Source organism: Macrotis lagotis, chromosome 1 (assembly GCF_037893015.1).
Source record: "Macrotis lagotis isolate mMagLag1 chromosome 1, bilby.v1.9.chrom.fasta, whole genome shotgun sequence".
Lineage (NCBI taxonomy): Eukaryota > Metazoa > Chordata > Mammalia > Peramelemorphia > Peramelidae > Macrotis > Macrotis lagotis.
This window is the reverse complement of record NC_133658.1, coordinates 410,716,886-410,730,723: the sequence shown is the minus strand read 5'-3', so window position 1 is coordinate 410,730,723 and position 13,838 is coordinate 410,716,886. Positions and strand designations below refer to the sequence as shown.

At 44.1% G+C, this 13,838-nt stretch overlaps 1 protein-coding gene across 24 annotated transcripts in view; it reads left to right on the top strand.

Moving 5' to 3' along the window:
* LOC141506210 (protocadherin gamma-C5-like) overlaps nt 1-13,838 on the top strand; it is a 221,695-nt gene that overhangs the window by 197,925 nt on the left and 9,932 nt on the right. For 22 of the 24 annotated variants that reach the window (XM_074212761.1, XM_074212762.1, XM_074212751.1 and 19 more), the window contains one exon: nt 7,824-7,882. In XM_074212761.1, coding sequence (XP_074068862.1) covers nt 7,824-7,882 — 59 coding nt within the window. Of the gene's footprint in view, nt 1-25; nt 3,679-4,008; nt 5,461-7,823; nt 7,883-13,838 lie in introns of those variants that run through there. The other 2 variants (XM_074212754.1, XM_074212775.1) reach the window with 2 other exon arrangements.

Below are 13,838 nucleotides of genomic sequence, written 5' to 3'. Positions count from 1 at the left end.
CTTCATATATCTCCTGTCTGTATCTTGAAAAATCTAAGGTCATCTGGAGGGAAGAGGGGAGAGATAAAGGAGCGACGAGGGGTGGGGAAATCTGTGATTATGTTGGGAGAACTGGGTAAATATGAGAGTGACTGGCCTGGGTTCTTAGCAAGTTCAGACATCTGGCCTGTTTAGAAGCCGCAGCATTTTATTATTCAAGGGTTTACAGGAAGCCTAAAGGCTGTGGTAAATGGGTGGAATGGGGAAGAGGAAGATTACTTGTCTGGGGGAGCAAAACTGTCGTGGAATATCTCCGGAAATGGGCCGGGAGGTGTTTGGTCAGTCTGAAACTAGGGGAATGGCAAGACCCAGCCGGGTCTTTAGGCTGTTTGTTGGGAGGTGAGGAGCAGCTCTGGGAAGATGTCTGTCTCCCTGCCTCGAGAGCTCCAAGCCCAGCATGTGCGCTCCACAGCCCGTCGTGGTCTTGGTGAGCTGTGAAGGGCTGCGGAGGCCCAGCTGGCCTATGCTGGGACTGTTGAAAGCCTACTCCTGCTACTGAGTGAGATCCTTTGTGGTTGGGAATATGCCTGAGTGTCCGAGTCTGAACAAACCTCTTTTCATGCAGCCCGAGCAGCGGGCTCAGCTGGGAGACCAGGGTTTCGCCTTCAGTACAAAGGCAAGTTTTGTATCTAGTTCAGGCGAAGCTGTCGAAGCGTCTGAAATCCCGCACGAAGTCTCTGAAGCGGAACAATGAGGAGTTTTGTAACCAACTCCGGCTTCCAAATCCGCGGCTTCACAGCAAGCACCATCTGAGCTGTCAAACTTCCCTGCCAAGGGGGCTGAATCAACCTGGCGCATTCAGCTCAGGGGGGGAGTGGGAGGCTTCTGAGACTTGGGCTGTTCCTAAGGTTTCAAGGACTCGGAAGTCTTCGTCATTGGCCCAAAACAGGAGGAGTTCTCAGCCAATCAAACGTGGAGCTAGGTTGGGGGAATCTGCTAGTTATCTTCTCTCTCTTCTCTCGCCCCCTCCAGCTCTGATTCAGTTCCCCTCCCCTTCTCACGCCTCTCCCCCTACTCCCCACCCCCGCCACTCAGTGACTAAGGAGAGCTGCCGCAAGCAGGCAAGCCCTGGAGCAGTTTAAAAGCCTTTGGAAGAAGCTGCAAGGATTACAGCAGCTCTGATCAGAGGTCCTAGGTCCCCTGGGAGACCGGACAGCACCACAGTGGCCGTCACTGAGAGAGTGCTTGAGCATGGGGCCCCAGGTGCCCCCCCAGCTGGCTTGGAAATGGCAAGTACTGTACATGTTGTCCTTGTCTGGCTGGGGCTGGGTGTCTGGGCAGCTCCGATATTCGGTGGTGGAGGAGTCTGAGCTGGGGACACTGGTGGGAAATGTAGCTCTGGACTTGGGCTTGAAGATGACAGAACTGGAGAGCCGCCGGTTGCGACTGGGCTCAGAGGAAAGCCGCCGCTATTTTGCCCTGAATCTGGCCAGCGGCGCCCTAGTGGTCAACCAGAACATCGACCGTGAGAGCATGTGTGGAGCCAGCACCAGTTGCCTGCTGCCAGTACAGGTGGTTACTGAGCACCCCCTGGAGCTGTTCCGTGTGGAGGTGGAAATCCTAGACCTCAATGATAACTCTCCCAGCTTCAGCACCCCAGAGAGAGAGGTGAGAATCTCCGAATCAGCTGCTCCAGGGGCGAGATTTCCCCTGGACAGTGCCCAAGATCCCGATGTGGGCACCAACACTGTGAGTTCTTATATGCTCAGTCCTAGTCTCCATTTCTCCCTGGATGTGAAGACCCTGAAAGACGGGAGGTTGTTCCCCGAACTGGTGCTGGAGCGACCCCTGGACAGAGAGGAGCAAGCCAACCACCAACTGGTACTCACTGCAGTGGATGGGGGCACTCCAGCTCTTTCGGGCACTGCCGGTATTTCCATCACTGTGTTGGACATCAATGACAATGCACCCGTCTTCGAACCCTCTCTGCTAAGGGTGACCCTCCCTGAAAATACAGACCGGGGTAAACTACTAGTTCGCCTCAACGCCACAGATGCTGACTCGGGTCCCAATGGCCAGCTGGAATATTCTTTTGGGGACCACACATCAGAAGTGGCCCGGGAACTCTTCAGTCTGGATTCCCGAAGTGGAGAGATCCGAGTCCTGGGCTCTGTGGACTTCGAGGAATCGAGTTTTTATGAGCTCCACGTGCGGGCTCGAGACCAAGGCCAACCCTCCATGGAGGGCCACAGCGTGGTGCAGATAGAGGTAGAGGATGCCAATGACAATGCCCCTGAGGTATTGCTCACCTCTTTGGTAAACCCAGTGCCTGAGGATACACCTGTGGGCACTGTGGTAGGACTGTTTAATGTGAGGGACCGAGATTCCGGAGTGAACCGACGGTTGACCCTGGAAATCTCTCCTAATCTGCCCTTCCAGATTAAGCCTTTTGAGAACCACTACTCACTGCTGACCAGCGAGAGGCTAGACCGAGAGGCCACTGCTCACTACACCATCGAGCTGCTGGCCCGGGATACTGGTTCGCCTCCGCTGCAAACTAGTCTAACTATACTGCTCAACATCTCCGACGTCAATGACAATGCGCCTCACTTTTCACAGCAGCTCTACAACGCCTATATTGCAGAGAACCGGCCTCCAGGTTCCCTGCTCTGCACAGTAGCAGCCTCAGATCCCGACACCGGAGACAACGCCCGCCTCAGCTACTCCATCGTAGGGAGTCAGATCCAGGGGGCTCCGGCCTCCTCCTTCATTTTCATTAATCCCGAGGATGGACGGGTCTTTGCCCAGCGTACTTTTGACTATGAGCTTCTACAGGTGCTCCAGATCACCGTAGGGGTGAGGGATGGGGGCCACCCGGCCCTGCACGCCAACGCCTCTCTGCACGTGTTTGTCCTAGATCAGAACGACAACTCGCCTACGGTGTTACATCCTCGTCCAGGCAGAGAGGCTGCTTCTCCCCAGAGGCTTCGGCGCTCGGCTCCCCCAGGTACCCTGGTCACTAAGGTGACAGCAGTGGACGCCGACTCAGGTCACAACGCCTGGCTCTCCTACTTGCTGTTGCCTCAGTCGACAACTCCAGGCCTTTTCCAGGTGTCAGCTCACAGCGGGGAAGTCCGCATAGCCCGTGCCCTGCAGGAGGGAGACCCTGAAACGCAGCTGGTGGTGGTCCTGGTGAAGGACAACGGCGAGCCCGCGCTTTCCTCCACTGCCACATTGCTTCTCGTCCTGCAGGACGAGGACACTGAGGAGCTGCCCCAATCCAGTGACTTCCTCACGCACCCACAGGAGCACTCCAATCTCACCTTCTACCTTATTGTGGCATTAGGAGCTGTCAGTCTCCTCTCCGTGGTCTCTTTCATCTTTTTGTTGGCTAAGTGTCTGAGGAGTGGCGGGGATGGAGAAAGTTGTTGCAGGCGCCAGGACTCGCCCTCTAGAGATTTCTATAAGCAATCTAGCCCCAATGTGCAACTGAGCTCGGACGGAACTCTGAAGTACATGGAGGTGACTCTGCGGCCGGCTCACTCACAGAGCCACTGCTACAGGACTTGCTTCTCTCCAGCCTCAGACGGAAGCGATTTCACCTTCCTAAGGCCTCTCAGCGCCCCTCAGCCTTCGGCTTTGGCCTTGGAGCCAGATGCCTGCCTGTCTCGCTCCAATACACTGAAGGAGTCGAGCCAGGTGAGCTGCTCCGCCCTCCTCCAAAGGGCCTTCGTCTCTATGAAAGCCTGTAGAACTATCTTAACTTAAAGAATCGATAGAGGAGAGACCTCTCCAGATACTTCTTCCTCTCCTGCACGCCCCTCCCCGCCTTAATCCTGCCTTCCTATAGAGGGTACACTCATTCCCGGTGATTAGGTAGCCACTTTTGGAGGAACTGAGTTAATTTACCTCTAATGAGAATGAGTGAGGGCTGGAGGTGGAGGGAAAGGGTAAGAAGAGAGGCTCTAGGAGAATGATTCATTCCACCGCCGCCCCCCCCTCCCCCCCCGCCCAGCTCCAACACATTTTGGGGAAAGGCTGGGTCTAGACTTTGGAACATATTTTGCAACAGGACAGGGATATGACTTCTTGGTCCTATTATTACAGAGGGAACACCAGCAGCCTGGTTGTTTCTTACAAACTCTATGGGCACATTTTTTTGGTAATCAAGGCTTGTAAATTACAGGCAATTTCTGATCCTTTGTGGAAACAGAAAATTGCCCAGAAAAGTTGCCTTTCCCATCACCTTTTCCCTGTCATTTCAAACTCCTATTGGTCCATGCATGATACACAGTCATGTGTGTGTATGTCTGTGTATGTGTATATATATGTATATATACATATATATATACATATATATATACACACACACACTCCCAACTGTACCAGGAATACAATTCATACCAGATACATACTAACACAGAAACACAGACACACTAACATACATATATAGAATTCACACAGGCACACAGCATAGAAATTCCTCACACATACAAGATTATCTCTCTCACAGTTCACATTACATATACTCTGTGTGGGTTTCTATGTCTCCATCTCCCTCTTCTCTGTGTGTCACTCTTTTTCTTTCCTCCTCCTGTCCTTTCTTACACTTTTCCTCGTTCCCCCAACTCTCCCTTTCCCTCTCCTCTCCTCCTTCCCCTTTCCCTTCATCTGTCTCACTTCTTTGTCTTCTCCCCTTCTATATGAATAGTTTTAGTGCTACTTTTTGTGACCTTATCGAGTTTGGCAAGGATTGATAAGCAAAAATTCTAAAGTAGGGGCTCTTAGCTTGGAGTCCATGGACCCTCAAAGGGGTCTGTAGGTAGATTTCAGGGCATCTATGAACTTAGAGGAGGTGGGGGGAAGCATCTTTATTTCAACATAATTGCATTCCTTTATCATTCTGTGTATTTTATTTTATTTTAAAACATTAATATGAGAGGGCTCTATAGATTTAACCAGACTGCTAAGAGTGTCTAGGATATGCAAAAAATGTTAAAACTTCTTGATCAAAAGCCTTTTTAGGATTTTTGAAAGATGTGAACTTAAAGGAGTCCCCATGATACAACTATTTGTTTCCCTGATGACTTGGGACTCAGAGATTTCTTGTCTAGTCAAATAAGCCAGTATCTCCTTCAAGACTAAACTAGGAATAATGGAATAAATTCTAAATGATATTGGCAGAATTCTAGGTTAATTCAGATGTGACAATTTGAAAAAGGTATCTCCCACCTTGGTGGGAGAAACATTGGTATTCTTTATTCAGTATTTAATTATTCATTTTCAGGTGAAGTTGGACTGAAGAATCTCAGAACCCCAGTTCTGAGATGGTAAGGGTACCCCCATCTCTCAAAGCACTTTGAGATCAATGAGTGATAGACGTTTGCACTGTCTTTGTCAGGGTCACACACATTCACCAAAACTGGCTGGGACTAGGTGGACACCTGGGTGAAGCAGGAACTTATGGGACCTCACACTCAGGTAAAACTGGGGGGAGGAAGGGCAGGGGTTGGCTTTAGTTCTCCTCAGGCAGCTCTCCTTTATAAAAGGGGAAGCCTCTATTATTGGGAATCCTTATTTGGTATTTTGATGTTTGTCTGGAGTTTGATAGATGCTTCTGAAAATATCTTTTTATTGTGGAAAGCAGATTTGATCCATAATACCTTAAGATTTCAGAACTGGGTTATTAGAGATCCTTTCCTCTCATTTTACAGATGAAGAAATTGAAATCCAGAGAGGAGAAATGAGTTGTTCAGGGTCAAACAGCTAGAAGCAGAGTCAAGAGGGAAGTCTGGGTTTCCAGATTCTCTGTAGTTTTGAAGTAGACTCTCCATCATCTTTATGCTAAGGGATTTGCCAGCCCCCTGCCACTGCCACCACAATCTTCAGAAAGGTGATGGAGCTTTCATCATAAAACAGGGGTTTTCCCCCCTGGACATAGCTTTAGAATTCCAGAGTCCTTAACTCAACTACCACTCTTCTCAGTTGTTTACCCTGTATTCAAGTGTAAAGCAGTTCTCAGTTCTGGATTTCATGAAGAGGAAGTAACTTGAAGATGTTTGCTGGGAGAGCAATTTTATGAGGCAGTGTGGTTTTGGACTTAGAAGACTCGTGCTCAAATCTGGCCTTTAACACAACTAGCAACATCCTCTTAAGCAAGATACTTAACTCCTCTGAGTTTCTATTTTGTCATCTGTACATTACTTTCCCACATGGATGGATTCCATTCAGGTGTTCTCTCCAATAGTATAGATGGAAACCTGTCCATATTTTTCTTGCTCTGTGTGACTCTCGTCTTGTTTCCATTCAATCTATTGGGAACCTTCTTGCAGATCAGCGATAATTTCAGGGAATGATAACCTTGGATAAGAAATTGTTACACTTAAAAAAATTTTTCTTTTGCAAGGCAATGGGGTTAAGTGGCTTGCCCAAGGCCACACAGCTAGGTAATTATTAAGTGTCTGAGGCCGAATTTGAACTCAGGTACTCCTGACTCCAGGGCCAGTGCTCTATCCACTGCGCCATCTAGCCACCCCCACTTTTATTTTTTTAACTTCTCAATAAAATTTAGCATTTTCTTTAATTTGATTTAAAAAACAGTAATGGGGTCCATAATATACACAAAAAAAGATTAGGAACTCCTGTATTTTAGGGGCACCAGTGTTGAACATTTGTTAATCCTTATCTTTCTTCACTACTGGACCATTTCCTTTTCTGGATGTATCTGTAAAATTGAGAAGATAATACCTTTGCTCTCTACATAGAGTTGTCAGAATCAGATGGGAAAATGCAAATGAGGTACATTATAAATTTTGAAGTGCTATTATAAAAGTTGAAGCTATTATTATGGTAATGACATATACCTTGCAAGTTTTCTTCATAATGAGGTAAAGGGGGTGGGATAGGACCATAGAGATTGAGGAAATGGATGGTAGCTCAGTCTCCCATTTGATTTGTAATGGATCCCCTGAGTCCTATAGCACAAATAGTCATCATGAATGTGGGATTGACGGAAAAGAGGAAGAAGGAGGGGGATGAGATTGAGTCATGTGAAAGTTGATTTCCTGGAGGTCATAGTTCCAGTGACTACACCACTCCAGCAGGACAGAGCATCTTTGTTCTCTCTGTATCCACTGTGGCATAGTGGCCATTTTCCAGCAGGAAGGAGCATGTGGGTAGAAGGTCCCCTTGGCCCTGGGGGTGTCTTTTCAAAGCTAAATCTCTGGCTTGTATCCTAAATTAACAATATGCTTGGCAATGGATAAATATGTGTGTGCATATATACATATATGTATATATACATGCATCTGAACAGGGAATAACACAACCTGGTGCTTAAAAGCATATAAAGAAAATGTTGAAATATTGATGCTGAGCTAACCAGACTCATGGCTACTCAGTTTTAGGATCCTCTTTGCTCTACTTTGCAGAGTTCCCTTCTTTCCTTCCATAGAAAAGGCAGGAAGGATCCTGTTTGCTATTTCTCTGAACCAAAAAAAAAAACCTCTCCAACCCTTCTGTGGTGACTCTGTTTTGGTTGTCTGTATAAAAATAGGAACTTGGAAGTAGAAATGTAGGAGGATAGCTTTTTAAGAAATATTCTTTCCTTGCTCAATTATTTCTCTTTGGGAACATTGATTTACCTAATCCCCAGTTTTTTTTCCTCTTCAGTTCTCCCAATCCCTCTTATTTTTCCCTCCTTCCTTCCTTAGGAGCTATTTTGCTCCTAAGCTTCCAGTGCTTGCTTTTTCCAGCCCCCTTCTTTCACTGCCATGTCCCTGAGGCTGGCCATTGAATCTCCTCAGTCTCACTCAAATATGTTTCTTTTTCTGTTTCCTCTGCAGCAAGCCCCGCCCAACACGGACTGGCGTTTCTCTCAGGCCCAGAGACCAGGCACCAGTGGGTAGGTGATTCTACCTTTCTTCCTTTCCTCTGAAAAAAAATCTTCCCTTGAATGGGAGAAGGGGGAAGGGGGAGATGAACAAAATACAAATATTTCACACACACACACACACACACACACACACACACACACACAAACACACACACAAACAGGCAGCAGATAGTGGAAATAGTCTGAAAGCTGACCCAGAGGGACTTCTTGGTCATTTCTCTATTCATCACCCTTTCCCCTAACCCCATATTGTCATCAATTGCAAAGATAGAGAGGGAGCTCCGAATCCCTACTTGATTCTAACATTTGTGGAGGGATCCAGAGCATATCCACCCTTCAGGTAAAAAAATGAAGAGTCACTCTCTATTCCCCTCTCCTGATTTCAAGATTTTGGCTTAGAATCAGCTTCCATTCTGACCCTCCATTTCAGGCAGCGCTCAGGAAAAAAAAAAAAACAGGCAACAGCAATCGGCAGTTCGTTTCTCCTAGAAACGCAGAACAGTGGGGGAAGGGGAGAAGGATGGGCAGCAGTGGAGGAGGAGACACTGCAGAATTGGGAAGGAAAAGCTCTGTAAAGGGAATGAGAAATGCCCCTCTGAGAGGAGAAGAGCAGCATCAATGCCAAGAAGAAAAAAAAAGCAAAATCTTCCTCTGTGTACATATTTATCCCCAATTATCATCTGTCTTTCCATTTTCTGTTTATATTTCTCTTCCTTAGTCTATTTCTCTGTGTTTCCTGTTTGTCTGTTCCCCAATCTCTGTATATCTGTATACTGTATTTTTTTCAGAGTCTGTTTCCCACTACATCTTCCCCTGATCTCTTTCTATATATCTGTATCTGCCTGTCTTACATGTATTGGAACAAACACATTCTCATATAAATATTCCTTCTTTCACTTAACACCATTGCCTTGCAAAAACCAAAGATTCCTTCTCATATTCTATTTCTGATCACTTTTCTTTAATTATTATCTCATTGATAAAAATTGACACATTGAACTGTCTGGAGTCAACTTACAGCAATGTGTGTGTTGTAATGTACATGTATGTGTATGCATGTGTTCACTGTGGAAGTAAGGAATCCCCTCTTCACTAAATCTGAGAATTCCAGGTTTTCTTTGATCTTGGGATCTTCTCCAGGGCCCCCTGGTGAGAGCTTATGGGTGACTCCTTTCTGAAGGATTGAGAGTGAGGAGGAAGAGGATGTGGTAAGAGAGAGCTCCATAGGGAAGAATTAGCTGTCAACTGATATGATATAGGATGGAATTTCCTCAGTACCCTGTGGCACAATAGAAATTGCTTAATTTAGAATCAGTGTAATACTATGCAAATCCCTTGCTACCTAATTTAGGCAAGTCTTAACTTGATCTATATTTTCCCCAATACCCCCCCCCCCCAGCAAATCCCTGGCTTGTCTACCACCCCGGTAATAGTATATATTAGAACTTCCCACAATAGTCACTGATGTTCCCTGAACACTGGGAACCCAATGTCCATGCTTAACCTTAGATGAAAGTTCCAGATCCTAGGAAGCTGCAAATCAACTCAGGTCCTCTTGAAATGAAGACTTTCTCTCTCTTGCTGATATGATTACACTTTAATGTTTATCAGTGGTAGAGATGCTGCCAACTACATAATGCTGAAAGCAATGACACAGTTTTACACTCTTCAGCTGACTGAGTTCAGATTTTAAAGCACCCATTGCTATCACTGCATTTTACAACTCAGCTTTTAAGATGATCCAATGTATCTGAGTTCTATCTGTTATTGTTTCCTATTAGCCCTTAATATTCTTTCCTATTTGGATCCTAAAAACTTACCCTATTACTTCTGTTTGAAACTAGCTGGTAGTCTTCCTTTATAACTGGAGAATCCTATTTTCCCACTTTTCTCTTTGACATCTGAAGTAGTTACTGTTCTAGCCTCTGTATTTTCACTGTGTATATATATGTATGTGTGTGAGAGCAGTTAAACTCTCCCCATCTCCTAGAATCCCATTATTGATCAAACCTCATTGAATTCCACTTCTATCAGATGATGGAGATAAGGGGGAAGGGATACTCTTTTGAAATCTCTAGATTGAGCATTCTTTGTTTTGTTTTGTTTTTTAAGGTTTTTTTGCAAGGCAGACGGGGTTAAGTGGCTTGCCCAAGGCCACACAGCTAGGTAATTATTAAGTGTCTGAGACCGGATTTGAATCCAGGTCTTCCTGACTCCAGGGCCAGTGCTTTATCCACTAGCTGCCCCTAGATTGAGCATTCTTAACTGAGGTTGTGAACTTTTAAAATATCCTGAAAAATGTATTTTGATATAATAGGTCTCCCTTTCAATCCTATGTATTTTACATTATGCATTTAAAAATATTTCTCAGGTGGTGCAGTGAATAGAGCACTGGAGTCAAGAGGACCTGAGTCCAAATCCAGTCTCAGACACTTAATAATTACCTGTGTGACTTTGGGCAAGTCACTTAACTACATTGCCTTGCAAAAAACTTAAAAAAAATTTCTCTTGAGCAAGAGTCTAGAGAGGCTTGACCAGACTTTCAAAAAAAAGGTTAAGAACTCCGATTTTAGATGATCAAGGATTTTCTCAGCTGTCTACACCTAGGAATTTAAAAAAAGAAGATTGAAGGGAGATTTCCTCCCATAAAAAAAATCTCATCCTGGATCCTTTCTGAACTTCCCTTGGTGTTTCTCCTCCTCCTCCTCTTCTTCCCCTTCCCCCTTCCTTGTCCTCGACCTCATCCTCTTCTCCTCCTTCCTGTCTCTCTGTTTCTCTTTTTCTGTCTGTCTGTCTCTCATTTTGTGCAAACAATGAGATTTTCCTACAATGGAAGGAAGTTTAGACTGCCATTTAGAGATAGGGCCTAGAATTATAACTATGATTTCATTTTTGTAGGAAATTCCCTCTATATGCAAGTTGACATCTCTGCAATTTAAAGTCCTAGAAAATTGCCTCAAATGTTAAGTGACATGTCTAGGGTTGCAAAGGTCTTATGTATCAGAGTTGGGGCATGAACCCAGGTCTTCTTAAAAATCAGTTTTCTATCCATTTTACTCAAGATCTATCAGTGGCAGAGATGCTGCAACTATAGAGCTGAAAGCAATAATACAGTTTTACATTGTTGAGCTTAGCTGAGTTCAGATTTAAAGCACTCATTGCTATCACTGTCACCACAAGTTACAACTCAAGTTTAAGATCATCAAGTAGATCTGTCTGGATTCTATACATTATTGTTCTCCATTAGTCCATAAAATTCTTTCCTGTTGGTTCCTAAAAACTTACCCCATTATTTCTGCTTGAAACTAGTTGGTGGTCTTCACTTATACACTGGATACACCTATTTTCTCCACTCTTTTCTCTTTGACTCCTGAAGTCATTACTATTCTAACTTCTGTATTTCAAATGTGTGTATATGAGTATATATACATATACATTCTTATGTTATATATATATATATATATACATACACACACACACACACACAAGACTGTGAGCAAGGTCCTTCTACTCATAGGACTTTAGTTCTCCCATCTATGAAATGAAAAGGAGTAGAATATATAATTTCAAAGTCTTTCAACTAATACCAAGATCTTAATTCTGCTCTTCCCCATTTCCTGCATTTGAGAGATCTTTGTCCCTTAATTCTAATCCCATCTTCCTGACCCATACTCACCTCTAGAATCCAATATCTTTCAGCTAAGTACCATACTGCTCTATCACTTGTTCCATATTCTATACTATAAGTTTGATTAAAATTGATTTTTCTTTATGACTTAAATGAATTTTAGTTTTCTTCTCTTCTTTTTGATTAATTTAGCTTATGGTTTAATTTTTTAAGGGGGGGAAAGCTATCAACTGAGATTTATTTATTTATTTATTTATTTGCCAAATTTAAATTTATTTATTTAAATTTGCTGTTTTTAGTTCTGCTAACCTCTTCTTACATTCCCCTAGCATATAATAGATTATAGATTTAGAGAGGAGGGGGACCGTAGAGGCCATTCAGTTCAACCCTCTCATTTTACAGAGAGGTTAGGTCACACGACTAATGAACAATAGAGCATATATGCAGACATAAATCCTTTGACTATTTCTTCCCTATATCACATAACTCTTGCATTTCAAAGCAACTTCCATAGAGTTATCCCTCATTAAACATGAAAGCTTCTATATTTACATTTTAGTTTAAAACTGCACATACACATTTTAACACAGAAAATCTAGCCTTTTTGATCTGGGGTGTCTACATTGACTACACAATTCCTTCTTGTAAAGAGGGTTGTGTGTGTGTGTTTTTTTTTAATTAAACCATCTTAATCCTTAGCCCCTTCTAGTCAAGCTCTCCCACTGTTCATGCTTCACTGTTCCTCAAACCCCAGGGGAAGAATATCTGCCACTGAAGTTGTTCTTAGGCCTCCATTTTAAAGGGAAATGTTACTTTTTTCCTTTTCCCCAAACATCTCACTGAACTGGGACCAAATTGGGTTAAATTATCAATAAAAGAACCCTTTCCTCACAAATCCCAAAGCTTCCTTCACTCCTCCATTCCCAGGTCTTCCCTCCAAAGAGCTGGCTGGCTGCCTGGCTCCTTGGCTGCCTGCCTTTTACCACTTCCTTTGAAACCTTGTGGCATGCCCAGCCCCAGCATCCTGCCCAACTCTGTCCTTTGCTCTCTTTCCTTCACCTCACAGCTGTTGCCCCACACACCACTCCCATATCTTTCTTCTCAAACCTAAATGGACTAGTCCTTGGTACCAGTCCTCACTCCACCAGCTGTCCCTTTCATTCACTTTAGTCACAGTCAACCCTGTCTGAACTTCTCCTGCCTGGGGTTTAGCTCCCTAGACCTATCACTATTCTCTACTTAGATGTAGTAGGGGCTGTTAAGAGAAACCCAGGTTGGGAATGGAGACTTCTGGGGTCAGATGGGACCGAGTATGAAGTAGCTGTAGAAATTCAGACTTGTAGTGACCATAAAGGAGCTGTGCCTTCCTCCAGGGAAGGATGGTAAAGGCTTTGAGTTCTAAAGAGAGCAGAGAAATCTAAACTCTGCCTTTATTCCCCTTGTTATTTTCCCTTTTAATATCAGTTGGTAAAATGTGTGTGTGTGTGTGTGTGTGTGTGTGTGTGTGTGTGTGTGTGTGTGTATCAGTTGTGGGGATATAGGGACAGGAAATATAAGGGCTAGAAGAGACCTTAGAGACCACCTTATCAAACAGCCTTATTTTGTTGTTTGTCCTTCATTCTCAAAGACCACCATGACATCAGGTAGGTGATGCCATGACAAGCATGTGAATTGTATTTGAGTGAGGGACTGGATCAGGACTGGAGATGACCTTGGATTTGAAGCAATCAGGGTTAAGTGGCTTGCCCAAGGTCACAGAGTTAGTAAGTGTCAAGTGTCTGAGGCCAAATTCAAACATAGGTCCTCCTGACTTCAGGGTCACTGCACCACCTAGCTGCCCTCCCTTTTTTCATAGATAAGGAAAACTGAGATGGAAAAGTGACTAGCTTGATATGATCAAATGAGATATTTGTAAAAATCACTTAGCAAAAAGCTCAGTACACTGTAGCCACTATGTAAATATGTATTTCCTTTCTCTTTTCCTTCCTTCAAGATCACAAACTTTAGTGATATATATATACATATATATATATATATATATATATATATATACATATATATATATATATATATATATATATATATATATATATATATATATATGTCAGTCTCCTGTTACTGAAGGACACAGGCCCTTCTGCCTTGTATTTCAGTCTTCCTTCTTATATACCATACATCTGAAAATACTCAATTGGGATGATATTATAATGAAATAGTGGAGGTTTGTATTTGGCAAGCACAATTTCCTATTTTGGGGACTTTTTCTGCAAAAAATACCCCCCCCCCCAGATCTCTCCAAGACCTCCACTGCCTCCCTCTTCAAGGACTCAGGGGCTT